The sequence below is a fragment of the Anoplopoma fimbria genome, chromosome 14, assembly GCF_027596085.1.
Source record: "Anoplopoma fimbria isolate UVic2021 breed Golden Eagle Sablefish chromosome 14, Afim_UVic_2022, whole genome shotgun sequence".
NCBI classification, from domain to species: Eukaryota; Metazoa; Chordata; class Actinopteri; order Perciformes; family Anoplopomatidae; genus Anoplopoma; species Anoplopoma fimbria.
In genome coordinates this window covers 21,024,854-21,041,191 of record NC_072462.1, presented here as the reverse complement: position 1 = coordinate 21,041,191, position 16,338 = coordinate 21,024,854, and the positions used below count along the sequence as shown (strand labels likewise).

General features: G+C 39.3%; 2 protein-coding genes across 4 annotated transcripts; one reads left to right on the top strand and one right to left on the bottom strand.

Moving 5' to 3' along the window:
- Positions 1–1,479: 1,479 nt before the first annotated feature.
- LOC129102405 (E3 ubiquitin-protein ligase RNF180-like) lies at positions 1,480–11,441 on the bottom strand. 3 transcript variants are annotated; one of them, XM_054612534.1, is made up of 9 exons: positions 11,336–11,441; positions 9,567–9,722; positions 9,058–9,152; positions 8,449–8,544; positions 6,980–7,729; positions 6,247–6,369; positions 5,212–5,431; positions 4,406–4,531; positions 1,480–2,622 (listed from the first exon to the last, which is right to left on the bottom strand). In XM_054612534.1, exons 3-9 carry the CDS (start codon positions 9,112–9,114, stop codon positions 2,426–2,428), a joined length of 1,569 nt encoding a protein of 522 aa, XP_054468509.1. In that variant the 5' UTR covers positions 9,115–9,152; positions 9,567–9,722; positions 11,336–11,441; the 3' UTR covers positions 1,480–2,425. The 3 variants fall into 3 exon arrangements, with proteins under 3 accessions (XP_054468509.1, XP_054468508.1, XP_054468510.1); XM_054612533.1 differs by having other exon boundaries at positions 9,567–9,710; XM_054612535.1 differs by lacking the exon at positions 9,567–9,722.
- A 2,359-nt stretch (positions 11,442–13,800) lies between these two features.
- On the top strand, positions 13,801–15,030 carry LOC129102667 (5-hydroxytryptamine receptor 1A-beta). The gene has a single exon (XM_054612911.1). The coding sequence runs from the start codon at positions 13,801–13,803 to the stop codon at positions 15,028–15,030; it is 1,230 nt and encodes a 409-aa protein (XP_054468886.1).
- The last annotated feature ends 1,308 nt before the right edge of the window (positions 15,031–16,338 follow it).

Genomic DNA, 16,338 nt, shown 5'->3' with positions numbered 1-16,338 from the left:
GTGTGTGTGTTATTCCCAGGAGCAGGACCGACCCCCTACCAGCTCTCTCTGCATCCCAGCCGAGAGGAGAGTCACCTTCAGCCCCTCCTGAAGGCCGAGGAGAGGGAGGATTCAGAACGAGCCAACGGGAAAACAAGTCGTCACCCTCCGACTGACAATTAACTGTTTAGGAGCATTCATTTTTATAAAAAATAAAAAATGAAAAAAGAAGAAAAAACAGCCAGGATTTTCTCTGTGACATTCATTAAAGCTGAGTGATGAAGGGCATTCACTGTCTGCTCCATAGACAATGACTGACTGACTGATTTTCCTTTTTTTTATACCACAATGAGCTTTATTCCATTGTTGTGAAACAGAAAGTACCCGTATACTCAGAAGGTTCCCCTGGGTACACACAGATGCATCCATAATGTATTTCTACAATCATTGTCTATGGAGCAGTTCCACATTTTATACTTGATGACATTATATTTGGATTTGGGATTTTGGAGTTGGTCATGTTCAGTCATATTTTTTGGACTGTCTGAATAACATTTATGGATTTTGAAAATGGCAATAGTTCCCCTTTGTCAGGTGAATTCTCCCTCGGTTTAAATATTATTGTTATACTGGAGGAGTGAAGAGATTAAGTTGTATTTGCAGCTGCATTTGTTATTTCGGCCACTGGGAGGAGAATAAACTGACAGATAAGAAACCGTAACATTGCCTATTATCACCATATAAAGTTGGATATACATAACTTGTTAGTCAATAATTTACACACATCTGGCAGATGCAGAATATTATCATACCATCATGTTTGTGTCACCCACTTCTTATTAAATTATTTAGCTGTTTAGAGCCAAATGTACGTAAGCAAAGAACGGCCACGCTTGTTGTTTTTGTTATGCCTTTATCTCATAGAGTGTTTAGTTATCTTGATATTCATTCTGGGCTACCATACATGCTTGATACTGTGCATAGCCATAGTGTATTTAACCCATAAAAACAATGTCACCTTGGTTACCCTAAAGAGGAGCTGTCCAGGCCTCTGTGGTGCTGATTGTGTTTCTGTTCGCACACAGCAGCAGCTTGTTTTCCTTTTCCTCCACAACCACCTACAATGAGTACTTGGATTACTTATCTCGAGATATCGGCCTTTTGTTTTCTCGACAATTGAACTCGTTATCACACGAAGACGAGCTTTGTTATCTCAAGTTACAAAATAATGAAAAACTGCAAGCATGGCCCTTCTCGGCTTTCGTGCATTTCGTTTTTTTACTACTTATGTTAATAACAGTCCGGTCTTTCCTTCACACTTTATCTGTCCAGCTTTGTTGCCGTTCTCCCTTGCTGTTATTTCTATTTCTACTTCAGATTACAAAGCTGACTGTGAATGTTAAAAGCTGCCTGCCCCTGCTGGAAAAAACCTTTGCTAGGACGCAGAGACAAAACCATACAGTAAATGTGTCATAAAACCCAAACCTATGAGCTAAAAGAGTTTATTTTTTAGTTTTTAAATCACTTTTACAATGGATGTTTTAACAAAGGATGTTGTATTGCTCAAAATAAATATTTCTGAAAAATCACTTTTGGGAGGAGCCCTTTTAAATTTATGCCACCTTTCCTTCAAAAACAGACAATTAATGTTCATTGAAAGCTTTATTTTTATTTTTTTCTAGAAAGCTAAAACTTAAAGCAGCTCACTTCCTGTTTCATATTACTTGTTAACAGAAGGCACAGACTGAGCAAAGGCACCATACTGAAATCATTCACATCCATAATAATTGCTACTGTCTTTACCTGTTCCTGTTCCTGAGCATCCCTCTCCTTGGTAAATAAAACATGTACATATATAGAAGTAAAACTTTCTCAGCAGTGCATTTCACTGCAAAAGTTTAAAATAAACCCATTGGCACTGCTGAAGCTCACTGATTAGCAAGTTGTATCTTTTTTGTTTGATTCATTTGTTACATGCTGAAACAATTTTTTGCTGATCATCACTACCACTATTATCAAATAGTCCTATCATAAACCAAAGGTTTAACTAACAAACAGCACACATTTGACGAAGTCTTCCTGATGTCAAAAGTAACAGATTAAACAGAAGTAACGCCTATTTGCTTCAGGCCGTGGCATTTTTATGAACTCCAGACTTACCCATTATTTCTGTAGATCAGAACAACTCACAGTGTATATTGCACTAACACCATGGGTGCATAACACTGGCAAAAATAAGCTCTATTTAAATCATCATCAGATTTTTAAGGTTAGCATATTGTAAACTTTTTGAAACACGTTCGAACACGCTAATGTTCGGATTCCTGCTCCTTTGTGCCAAAACCATTTCTCCTATTTCTGTGATACTTAACCACTAAAGTAACTGGTGACTTTAAAGAAAAGAATATAAACCTGTTCTCCAAACTCTTGAGCAAGCCTCTGTGTCTCAAAAGAAGTAGTAGTACATGAGGAAACAGAGGAAGAGGAAAGCCACGATCCAGTTGACTGAGTGGATGTAGACGATGACGAGGCCGATGTCGAAGAGCCAGCCGCGCATATCGGTGAAGTGCAAAGCATCCAGTGTGAAACCTCCATGGACAAAGTGCCAGGGTCTCCCTGCTGCAGCAGCCTGTCTCTGTTCTCCTGAAGTCAGACGGAAAAATTACCATCTGTATTCAAAATGATTAAATACAATGTCTGCGTATTTTAGTTTGAATTTTTGTGTTGATATTTCATTTAGAAACATCTGGATTGATTCGTGGCGAGCAATGCAAGACTGTTCACCCCAAAACGTAATTCAACCTTTTGCTAAAATGTTAGTATTTTATTGACAATCCTGAAACAAAGCAAACAGTGCGTGGGAATTTCTTTTGTAAATTCCTAATTATAAAAAAATAAAATAAATAAAATAAAAGGGGCATTAAAAAGATCATTTCCATTTCTTAAATAAGGACATAATTCAAATCAAAATTCAAAAGTTCAGCTTGAGGTTTAATTTTCCAATGAAGTCTGCACGTTTTTAAATCACACAATAATTCCTTTTAATATTTACATCTCCATAGATTATGAGGCTAAAATACTTAAGGTGTTTTTTCATTGTGCCGTTGTTCATTTAAATTACTGTAAGACTTTTTTAGTGTTGTGTAAAATATTTATGACACCCTGTTCCATACCATGTACAGTAAGTTCACAGTGCAGTCATTTTTTATCTTACTGGATTTGTAGAACTGCTGTTTTATTGTTTGTTTAAAGTCGTTTATAGGATTGACTTGTCAACTGCTGTAAAGATAAGGTTTATTATTGCCACTAAATTGTAGAACGAAAGCAATAAAAGTTCTGTTTTCTTAGAAAACGAGTTCACGACATGGGGATGAGGTGAAAATGAGGTCAGGGGCATTCCATCAGAAATCAATCACCTTCTGACCTCCCCATTTTTAATTTGACCATGTATTTTCCTGCTTTAGAACCTAGATTGTTAGCTTTCTGATGATCAGAATACCATACTCATGTTTATTTTTAAAGTAGATATCTGCGTCTTTAGGAGGGGTGGTCATCCAATATGGGTCAACTTTGAGGGCTCCGGTCTCCTGAATGTTCGGCCATTCAGGCTAATCAAACCACATTCTAACACTCTATCGTATAGTTTTACATCAGGGTTGGGCAAGTGCAAAAATAGTCAGAACGATAATAAGCCCAAACAAATTTCACCACTAGGTGTTCCACTATTTCATCCGCATCCGCTCTCGAGTAGAACATAATATGGCTGTGTTTTGGGAGAGAGCCAAGAGAGTGAGGCATGTCCCAAAACACGCCTCGCACTGATGCCTCAAATTTAAAATGCTGCGATAGTCGCCTTTTCCTAGAGAATGTAAATGGGGTGGCATGGGGTGGTGCGTCCCTGAGCCCCGGTAACACCTATCCGTTACCAGTGTGGACGTTGTGCAAAAAAATTATAGGGGTGGCGTTTTTTTGGCCCCAACTCTGTCACGTCTCATCACCCCAAAAAACACATGAACTTCCTAGTAAACAAAGACAGCGCGTGCCTCTGCCCCACTCCCACCTCTACTGAAATTTGATCTCCTTGATGCTGCCGATCTCGGCTCGGCACTAAATTACTCGCAGCGTGATTATATTATGTTAATCACATTGTCATATTGCTTCTTACTAATGCAATAGAAGCTGGATTAAGTGCAGTGACCTCGTCACAGGTTGCTACATTTTAATTTACGAGAATGTGTCATAATGTCAAATGATGGCTTCACTGGTTTGCACTCAAATCAAAGTGGTTTAAGCTGGTACACCGGACTGGACCGGAAAAGACGTCAAAAAACAAACAAACAGAGACTTCCCTGTCAAAGGATTAGTACTACTTTATAGACAAAATAAAATAAAATTGCTGACACAACTATTACAGATACTTTCTCACCCCAGAAGGCACGGAAGCGTTTGCGACAGCTGGGCAGAGACCATTTTGCACACGAAGCATTCTGAAAGTTCTGCTTGCGGGCGTAGTACACTTTCGGGAAGAAGGTCTCGGCTGTTTGGTTGAGCTCTGAAGAGGAATGAGAACAGTATGTACAGTCACTATCAGAGTAGGTTTATTTAAGGCCACTATTCCTTATGACTGTACTGTAGGTCGTTGCTATCAAGGGCAGGGCTGAGAGGAATGATAACTGTGATGAATATTGTTTTAACCATCCATTATCTGTACCCACTTATCCTGTGCACGGTGGCAGCCTGTCCAGGTGTACACCTACAGGTCACCAGTCTACCCAGTCACACAACTACTCACACTTACATTCACACCTACAAGCAATTTAGATTCTCCATGCCATTATCGGACTGTGGGCGTGAACCACAGCATCAGGAGAACACCCACACAGGTATGGAGACAACAACGAATCATTTAGTCTATAAAATGTCAGAAAACAAAGAAAACACCCATCACTATATTTCAGAACAGAATGGGAAGTCTTGTTTTGTCCAACAACCCAAAGATATTCAATTTACAATAATATAAAACATAGATAAACAACAAATACTCACAATCAAGATGCTGGAAATAGCAAATGTGTAGTATTTCTGATTATAACTATATAAATGAATAAGTGTTGTTTCTAAAATGTTTGTCTATTTGCCAGTCAATTATCACTGGTCTCAGATAGGAAAAGGACAGTATGTTAGATATGCAGTGGGTTTTTTTTTGGTTCATAAGTGCTGGAAGAAGTCTACCTTTGTGGAATGTGGTGTGTGAGATGAGGGTGCGGCAGAGAGGGCAGGGAGTGTTTGTCGGCCGGTTCTTGGCGATCGTGCGGAGACACGGCTCGCAGAAGACGTGACCGCAGGGCTGACAGCTGTGCGGGCTGAAGTAGACCTCGAGACACACGGCGCAGGTGAGGCCCTCTCTGTCCTCCTCCTCACTGTCCAACAGTGAAGCGCTCACACTCTCGACCTGAACACACATTCAACAACAACCCTAATCCAATAATACAGAAATGTTTTCACTGTGCAAGCATGCTATACATATCTTGTTCCAAAGCTGAAATTTAAATGTATTTCAACCATGTGGCAAAAACATAAGTAATGTTTAAAATCTTCTAACTACTATGCATCTCACATTGCTGTGATTTTGATGGTGATGGTATTTTTGTTTCTCTGATGGCTAAAAACATTTTCAACTATTTTCTACAACTTTTCATTTGATGTTCATCCTCCAAAAACAGTTACAATTGCGTCAAATCCTTGAACCCTATTCTTAATTTTAGAAGCTTGAAACGTATAGTATTGTTTCCCAAATGTTTTTTTTTTTATTATTACCAGTCAGTGCTTAGAGTGACATCCTCCAGATCACAAATGTATAATTTAAAATCCAATTCACAGATTTAATTTATGGAAAATATATTAAATTGTGATTAAAAGAATTACATCATCCTTAAAGTCCCATTGAACATAATACAAAAAAATATTTTTTTATAAATTTGATTTGTCTTTTGTTTTAGTCACAACATATTTAAATAAAGATCTACTGATATATTATCTCGATAGCTTACTTGGAAGGGGCGACAGAAATTATTAAAAATATGTCAGTTTATAGACAACTTCCTCAGGACCTTTCTATGTCTTCTGAGAAACACTGAAATTTTCCAGTCAAAATATTAAATTACGTTTAAGATTTTGTCTTTTACAGACACAATGAGTCTGTAAAAGAGCTGTGATTAGTAGTAAGTAGTTGGAATAAGACCCACATTGTCATTCTTGCTCTCTCACCTGCTCCAGCTGGCTGTGCAGCCATCGCTCTCTCCTCCTCTGTTTCCTCCGAAGACTTTTCAAACGGTTCTTCTCCCTTTTGCTCAGTCTGTTTGAGTCTGTGGAGGCCATAAAGCCTTGAGGCTGAGAAGATAAGAAAAACACACATATCGAGAGTCCTGATCCATGACACTGATTCAACAGCTGAAACAAACAGAATCTGAGAGGGACATTAATTGTAATTACAAAGTAAGAAAAAGACCAAGATGTTGGCTGGAATGAAAAGAAAATTGGCAAACAGTTTGAGATTTAACAAACATAAAATGAAAATCTTCAAGACAAATACTTTAAGACTATTGTTTCATGTTGATGTTAACCATGGTTGTCATCTGTAGAGGTGAACTGAAAATGTATCTTTTGAACACCTATCTATTGCTGAATAAGGTAACACAATGGTCAATGAGCCTCTGGCCCTCTGATCAAAGCCCTTGCATTTGCAGCCCTGAAGCCCCTAAGCCTAACCCTCATATCAATTTACTTCGTAAGCATAGTCAACAGACATAGCCCTTGTTCGTATCCCTGAATGTTCTGGTTTCTTTGTATGTCCCTATAATGTAAATTAAAAAAGAAAAAAGAAAGAACGAAAGAAAAAGCAATGTTAATATAATGTGATAATATGTGAAAATAATCATTAGCTTCAGTCCTAATTAAAGCAGATTCTTTTTCTAATTAACTGTACATTCCAGCAACATACCACCACTTCCTCGTCCTGCTCGGCCACAGTGTCAGAGATGGACCTCGCTCTCAGTAACGGGGCTGAATCAGAAAGCTCCTCGTGGACAGCCGCGGTCTCTGGAGAAGACTCAACGTCCTCCACAGTTTGCAGCGGCTGTCGATCCAGAGGTGACTGTGTCCTTCCAGAAATAAACGAACGGCAGGGGACAGCGTTGACTGAGGCTTCACCATTAGTGTCAAACTGCTGACTTGTGGGATATGAGATGGGTGACTCTGTACACTCATGTGTTCCTGTAATTGCACTCTGAACAGCAGGCTTAACTGCTGGGCAAAAACATGAGGACCTGATGGCGGCATCGTCTTCCAAACTGCACCGTCTCCTATGAGAAAGGCAGTACAGAGGGCTGAAAGAAAATGAATGGGTGTTTTCACTGTCAGTCAGTGAGTTAGAGGCCTCAGCAGCACTTATGTGGGACATGACCGCAGCACAGTTAAGCTGTAAACTGTCCAGTGCGGTCCTGTTGAGTTCAGGCCTCTGCCGTCTGTTCTGAGAGCAGTCTGTCAGCAGACAAGCCCGTTCCTTCTCAGGCCTCGTCCTCCTCGGCTGGACGATGAGAACGCAGTGTTTGTGGTCACGATCCACGCGGCTTTTGTTGAGGTGGACCGTGGCGTCAAGGCCACAGGGACACTCGCTGCGGTTAATAAAATTGAAACCCCCCAAACGAGCTCCGCAGTTCTGGCAGTTCAGTTTTCCAACAGTCCACTGAGCCTAGACAAAAAACAGATACATTTTCAAGATATCTTACAATCCATTGATTTTAGAAAATGAAATTTCCAATCCATTTGACTTTTTTTTTAATAATCGAGTGCAGGATAACAATTGTTTTCCTCATTGATTTAACTGTTGATTCTTTTTTCAGTCCAAAAAATAGAAAATACTGAAAAATGCTCAAGGTGAAATCTTCCATCTGCTTGTCCTGTCTGCCAAACAGTTGATTCAATTATCCTGGTTATACCAATTAATAAGTGGACTACTATAGCAACCATAAAATCAGTTTCGTTTTATTGTATTAAACTAGGAGAAACGTATATGGACAGGCACCTGTGAGATTGCAGCTGCAAGATGTAAAAGATGAATAATAATGCACAGGGAGTCGTAACGAAACATATTAAAAACTAAAAATACCAGGGGTGTCAGAAAATATTGTTATTATATATAAAATGTGATTAAGATGAATGCATACAATTTATGCAGTATAATAAAACAATTAAAAAAGTCTAAAAAAGTCTAAAACTGTAAAAAATGTCACAAACATAAGTACACATGACAAAGTAACACAATTTAAAACAATTGAACATGTGAAAGATTATGAAAGTGCATCTGAATCTTCATCAGACGAAAATGTTAAGTTTTCTTACCTCCCTTCCATTCAGTGTTAAATGGCTGTGTGCTCTGGGCTAACTTCCTCACTGAGCTGCCACACTTACCTGATGAACTGAGGTCAGTATCCACTCTGGAAGTGTGTCAACATTCACGTGCCAAATACTGCAAACAGCAGCTGAGCTTTCATCTGTGGCCTCAACCTGCTTCCACATAAAGGACACACAATCAGCGAGAACAGCTCCCATCAGACTGACACAGATAGCCAGCAATCTTTTTTATTACTGAAACACAAGCTGTTATCTTGGAGTTTTCCAAACTCTAATGCACCCTAACAACTTTATAGACTATTTACTTTGATTAGAGCTGAAACTAATGATTGAATTCCATCATCACTCTCAATATTGGGGGGATTTATTGAACAATCGTTTGGGCTATTAAACGTGAGAACTTTTCAATTTTCAATGACATAATAATAGAGAAAAGCACCACATCCTCACATTTAAGAGGCTGAAACCCAGAAGGTTTGACATTCTTGCTCGGAAAATTTGTTAAAACAACTGTAAAAATCATTGGTGTTTAATTTCTTTGACTGGCAAACTGATTTATCAACTACTTTGTTTCAGCACTGGCTATAACTATGAAAAACAGAGTCAGAAATTCCTCAAAAGTAAACAATTGCTGAATACATCAGATACACAGAAATGTTCACCCACCATTGACAAACATGTTGAGTCTATGATGCCTCTGCGACACCTCCTGCAACGGAGCATGGTGCCCTCTCTTCAGGCCGTCTGAGTTTTCAGCCAAGCTGTTGATGATGATGATGATGAAAGTCAAGACACACAACTGAAAACACACTTGCACTTTTAGGGCATATGAAGACTGAATTCATAAAGCTACCTTTTTTTTTTGGAGGCTCAGCAGACAACTATCAGATGCTATGGACTTTGTTTTGCATACGCTTCTGCACATAGCATAAATGCAGCCATGACAAACTAAGTAAACATGTTTAAATATAGACCTGTGTTGCATTACACAGATATAAGAGACACTTTGCAGTGAGACAGCTATCTAAATATGATGTAACCTAATGCTGCACCTTGTAGGCCTACATTTATATTGATTTGGCTATTTTTAGAGTGACCCAGAGAGAGAGGAAAATCCTGTTGGGTAAATGCAATTAATGAGATACACTCAATAAAATAAAAAATGATGTGGACACCTGAACATTACAGCCTTATAAGACCATGAGTGAAGTCTGCCACTGATAAGAGGCGATAAGGACTGGGTCATAGTCGCTGCTCCAGTTCATCACAGGGGTGTTGGGTGAGGTTGAGGTCAGGGCTCTGTGCAAGCCAGTTCAGATCTGCACACAAAACTGGGATTATGAAAACAGGGGGCATTGTCATATTGAAACTGCTAACAAAAGCTGTCTGTAAAACATCAGTGTATGCTGTAGCATTAAGATGTCCCTTTCCTAGAAACTAATTCAATTCAATTCAGTTTATTTTGTATAGCCCAGAATCACAAATTACAAATTTGCCTCAGACATCTGTACACATGTGACATCCTCTGGCTCCTTACCCTCACATCCTCTGTGTCCTTACACCCTCACATCCTCTGTCCTTCCTCACATCCTCTGTCCTTACACCCTCACATCCTCTGTCCTTACACCCTCACATCCTCTGTCCTTAGACCCTCACATCCTCTGTCCTTACACCCTCACATCCTCTGTCCTTACACCCTCACATCCTCTGTCCTTCACATCCCTGTCCACATCCTCTGTCCTTGTCCTTACACCCTCACCTCTGTCCTTACACCCTCACATCCTCTGTCCTTACACCCTCACACACCCTCACATCCTCTGTCCTTACACCCTCACATCCTCTGTCCTTACACCCTCACATCCTCTGTCCTTACCCTCACATCCTCTGTCCTTACACCCTCATCCTCTGTCCTTACACCCTCACATCCTCTGTCCTTTACATCCTCTGTCCTTCACATCCTCTGTCCTTAGACCCTCACATCCTCTGTCCTTACACCCTCACATCCTCTGTCCTTACACCCTCACATCCTCTGTCCTTAGACCCTCACATCCTCTGTCCTTAGACCCTCACATCCTCTGTCCTTACACCCTCACACATCCTCTGTCCTTACACCCTCACATCCTCTGTCCTTAGACCCTCACATCCTCTGTCCTACACATCCTCTGTCCTTACACCCTCACATCCTCTGTCCTTACACCCTCACATCCTCTGTCCTTTCACATCCTCTGTCCTTAGACCCTCACATCCTCTGTCCTTACACCCTCACATCCTCTGTCCTTACACCCTCACATCCTCTGCATCCTCTGTCCTTAGACCCTCACATCCTCTGTCCTTAACCCTCACAAACCCCCTAAAAACCCCTTTAACAGGGAGAAAAAAGGAAGAAACCTCTGGGAGAACGACAGAGGAGGGATCCTTCTCCAGGATGGACAGAATGCAATAGATGTCATGTGACCAGAATGAGCAGCATAACAGAGATACAACACATTCAATGTATATGACATAAATGATTCATATAATAAGACTACTTATAACAACAGCAGCAATTATTACAGTAGAATTATAGTTAAAAATAACAGGGAGAAAATAGGGATAGTAATGTGACTAAATAGGGATAGTAATGTGACTAAGGGGCTCAAACCATGAAAAACAGCCCAAAACCAAAATAACACAAAAAGCAGCCTTGCTATTGAAATGTTTGTCTGCTGACCCTTCAATGTTATGCTGTGAAGTGACAATAAATATGGAATGAAGGTTGACAGGATTTCCAACTCTCTCTCAAAGTGTTTTCTTAGTTTTCTAGCTAACAATGTAAACAATGTGGTGCTAACTTAGCACAACAGACCACAACAGACTCTCTCTTGTGCCTTCTACAACGACACATTACATTCTTATGATAATGACACTCGACCTGTGAATATGTTCATCACACGTACTCACGTACCTGACAACTGTGAAGACTTTGTGAGTCCTGGAAAACGAAGAAAACCGGTGTTCAAAGACAAGAAAGTTAGGCAGCACTTTCGCTTTAAGAGAGGCTGTGACGTCACATGGAGTGGGACATCTACGGAAAGTCTAATAGACCAAAAAAAAGAGGCGAAGAAAGAAAGAAATACCGCTTTGCATCTAGACTTCTGCACCATCCCAGTGAACTATTTTAAAGAATGAAATTATTTTAGAAACTGAGATTGTTTTTTCTAGTCATGCATGAATGTAACCAGGAGAAATGAAGCAAAAAAACATTTCAAAATATACCTTGGTTGCTCTCAAGTATTTGACCATTTACTCCTTAAAAATAAAATAGCTGGAAACATTAATGCTTTTTAAAGTTTGTCAAATTACATGTTCAAAAAAAACCCAGAAAGGCTGGACTAGAATCTGGGCAAATTGCATTGCAGTGAGTGTGTAAGAGTGGAAAGTTGTTTTTTTTTTTAGCCCCAGAGCTGCCTGACAGGTTAATCCTGCCATGATGACTAACACAATTGTGTGACTACTATAAGTAGGCTATGTTAATAAATGTCACATTTGTTAAACAAAAATTGCCAATCCCTTTTGCATCTTTTTCAGTTCATTTCAAAATCACAAGAGTAACTGTAACTGCCATATTTTACTTATACAAAAAAAAGAAAATCAAAGAATTCATCTAGTTTGAAACACAAAAGAGAAGCCGGTTTGTAACCCTTCCTTTTATTTCATTCTAGTTTTCCATCACCTTGACACTTTTCTCAAATATGTATGTTTTGATAGCCTAGTCATAAACTAAGATAAGATAAGATAACCCTATTATTAGTCCCTACTTCAACAAAGACTTTCAGACTTACAACAAAATAATTAAAGTGTCATTTCACAAGAGACATAGTAAAGAAAACAAGATAAAAAGCCTATAAAAGAAAATAAAAAATAAAACTAATGCTAAAAATAAAATAAAAAACAATGTATTATAAATAAGTCACCATTAAAAACAGTAGAAAAACACAATAACTGAAATATAGATAAATTTATCAGTTTGAAAAAGCTCCATATTAACTATATTAACTAATGTTCAATAAAGAAATAGTTTTTCATATTTTTCAGAAGTTTTGATTTAAACATTAGCCTATTGCAAACAATGATTTGACATCATTTCCCATCTTTATATGTCTGTATTTGTTTTAGAATGTTAGTGTCTCTGGATTGCATAACCATCCTGTGACTGTAGTGGCAGTGGACCGACGCCAGGTGGCAGTGTCACATCTGGTGCTGACCATGGTGCTGAAAACAGACTTCTTTTAAATACCAAAATTAAAATGATACGGTTAGAAAAAAAAAAAATTGAGATTTAAAAATATCCTTTATTAACTGCTAAGAAGGAAAACTCTTTCAATTAGGATGTGTTTAATGAAAAAAACAACGTTTCTGCAGGTAGGGGAAAAAAAAGTTCCATACTCAAATTAATCTATTAATATATAATAATAATAATAATAATAATAATAATAATAATAATAATAATAATAATAATAATTATTATTATTATTATTATTATTATGATTATCAATAGTATTTTTGTTGTTGTTGTTGTTGTTGTTTTTGTTATCAAAGCAAATACAAGTGTGGTGCCATTTCTTCTTTCTTCTTTCTGTATTTCTTCTGATATATGTCGATGCAATGCAGATCAGTTCACTATCATGATTAAGAAAATACTCAAGAAGTACTACCCTGAGCCTTCCTCGTAGCACTTATTGTATTTGTATTTGTTTACTGCACTTATCCTATTCGTAGTAGTTTGTAGCACTTACTATATTCGTATTAGTCTGTTGCAATTATTGTTTTCGTAGTAATTTGCCTCTGCACTATACTTTTGCTCTGGTTTATGCTTTAAGATGCTTGTTTAAGAAAGGAGATGCACTTATGACTTCTGGTGACTAGTAGTTCTCTTGAATACCTATGTTGAATACACTTATTGTAAGTCACTTTGGATAAAAGCGTCTGCTACTGACTAAATGACTGTAATGTAATGTAATGTAATGTAAATGTACTCAAAACGTGTTATCTGACACAAAGAACATTTCTGAAAGCTTATTTTCTCACCGAAATGGCAAAATCCACTTGTTTCAAGAAACTGAATTCTTAAAAAAAATAAAAAAGATTCGACTTGCAGCCTGAAGAGCTAAATAGATTATACATTATTATTATTTCTCCTATAACTATTCAATATCTCCCACGTCTTCACTTTCTTGGCTGCCGACTAAACAGCCACTTCGTTACATCCTCACAGAAAAAATGACGCATTTTCCATCACTGGTATAAATAGGCAGCATCATTCTCCACCAGCAGCCGAGACTCCCAGTCCAGACTCTCTCTGCTGCACCAGTACCTCCACTATGCTCTCTCCAGGGTGGGACTGTGTAACTTAGGCTCTAAACTTCAACAATGGAGGGCACAAACAACACCACAGCCTGGTCTCAGTTTGACAACTCTTCCAACAAAACCCCAAAACCAGAGGACGAGGAGGTGAAGCTGAGTTACCAAGTGGTCGCATCCCTTCTGCTTGGTGCCCTCATCCTGTGCTCAATATTTGGGAATGCTTGCGTGGTCGCAGCCATCGCCTTGGAGAGGTCTCTCCAAAATGTGGCCAATTACCTGATCGGCTCTCTGGCAGTCACCGACCTGATGGTGTCGGTGCTGGTGCTGCCCATGGCTGCGCTTTACCAGGTGTTGAACAGGTGGACTCTCGGGCAGATTCCGTGCGACATCTTCATCTCTCTGGACGTGTTGTGCTGCACCTCGTCCATCCTGCACCTGTGTGCCATCGCCCTGGACAGGTACTGGGCCATAACCGAGCCCATAGAGTACATGAAGAAGAGGACACCGAGGAGAGCTGCTGTTCTCATCAGTGTCACCTGGCTGGTTGGGTTCTCCATCTCGGTGCCGCCGATGTTGATCATGCGTTCGAAGCCCAGCAGCATGGCAGAGGACAGGGCGAACCCAAAGCAGTGCAAGATCAGGCAAGACCCCTGGTACACAATATACTCAACTTTCGGGGCTTTTTATATCCCATTAACTCTAATGCTGGTTCTGTATGGGAGGATATTCAAAGCTGCCAGGTTCAGGATCAGGAGGACGGTGCGTAAAACGGAGAAACAGAAAGTGTCCGACTCCTGCTTGGTTCTATCCCCTGCGTTGTTCCATAAAAAGACTCCAGATGCGCAGGGGAAGAGCTGGAAGAGGAGCGTGGAGCCTGTCAATGGTGCTGTGAAACACGCAGAGGATGGAGAGTCTCTGGAGATCATAGAAGTTCACAGCAACTCCAAATGCAACCTGCCACTGCCCAACACTCCGAGCTCAGTGCCACTGTTTGAGAGCAGACAGGAGAAGGCCACCGAGGCCAAGAGGAAGATTGCTATGGCCAGGGAGCGAAAAACAGTGAAGACTCTGGGGATCATCATGGGGACCTTCATCCTCTGCTGGCTGCCCTTCTTCATCGTCGCCCTGGTCATGCCCTTCTGCCAGGGGTCCTGCTACATGCCAAGGTGGCTGGAGGATGTCATAAACTGGCTGGGATACTCCAACTCTTTACTCAACCCTATTATTTACGCCTACTTCAACAAAGACTTTCAGAGTGCTTTCAAGAAAATAATCAAGTGTCATTTCTGCAGGTGAGAAGAGGAGCAGCCCTAAAAATAGAAAAAAACCCAAAAGCCTATAAAAGAGATTGTTCTTAAGACTGATGCTAAAACTGAAAAGAGGAGCTCACAATGATTACTGTTGATCGTCACCATTGTTATCAGTACTGAAATACTCCCAGAGATGTCCGTAGCCTATGCATAGATAAAGCTGTGATCGTTTGATTGAAAGCTCCATGTTCCTCATCCTGTTCTGTAATGTTCAATAAAGAAATACTTTTTCATCATTTTTCAGAAGTCATGATTTAAACATTTTATATACAGATTTACTCTTTTTTTTAAGGTCTGCAAACTACATGATTTCTAAAATTAGTGGTGAATTGAAGGGGAAGATAGTGGTCCGACTCAACAAGCAGAAAACTAACCGATAACAATTTTTATAATCGATTAGTCATTTAAGAATATACATTTATTTTTTCTTCGTTTTGTATCAGTGGAAATAGAGGATTTGGGACTGCTGGTCAGACAACACGAGATATGTGATTACTTCACCATGGGCTCTTGGAATTTGTGATGAGTGTTTTTCTAACATGTCAGTGCCATAAATCATTGAAATAGATAATGACAAAAAACATTAGTTGCAGCCTGACTCCTAAAATATTATATGTTAAACACTTTAAAGCTGTATATATGGCAATTAAAAAAAGATAAATGAAGGATCCAACTGAGCAGCACACAGCAGACGCATTTACATCAATCAGCTCAAGCTCAAGCTTATCCGGGACACAAGTCCTTATATATTCTCATTAAACCTCTGCACTGACATATGAAAAAAAAATGTTCCTTAATCCTCAATCTTGTATTCTATGTGTATGACTCTTCAGGATTTTTCTTCTTTCCATGAAGATAACTGTCACCCAGCACCTGCAAACTACTTAAGGATGTGCATGGATACTAAGGCATTGAACATCTGACTCACAATGTGACAGTTTTTTTCTAATGGAAGCTGTGAAGTGGAGGATTTGACTGTGTTGCTTTTCTCTATTTGTCTATATAACCTCTTCAACCCTATTGACCCATTGGTGGGACGGTAACAAGGTCAAAGCCATGCAGTTAAGCATTGTTTAAACCCAAACATCCTTATTGTCAAAACAATACCAAATATGACAGGGAAAAGTGTCAATACATCTAGAATATTCAAATTAGATGGAAAGGTGTATGGGAAATGTACTTAATTTGAACATTTCTCGATGTAAAACTTTGGTGTCCTGTCAGACAGCGTGGAATAGGATTGTTTTAAAAAACACAGAAACAAAGAAAATCTCAATGTTAAGAGGTTAATAAG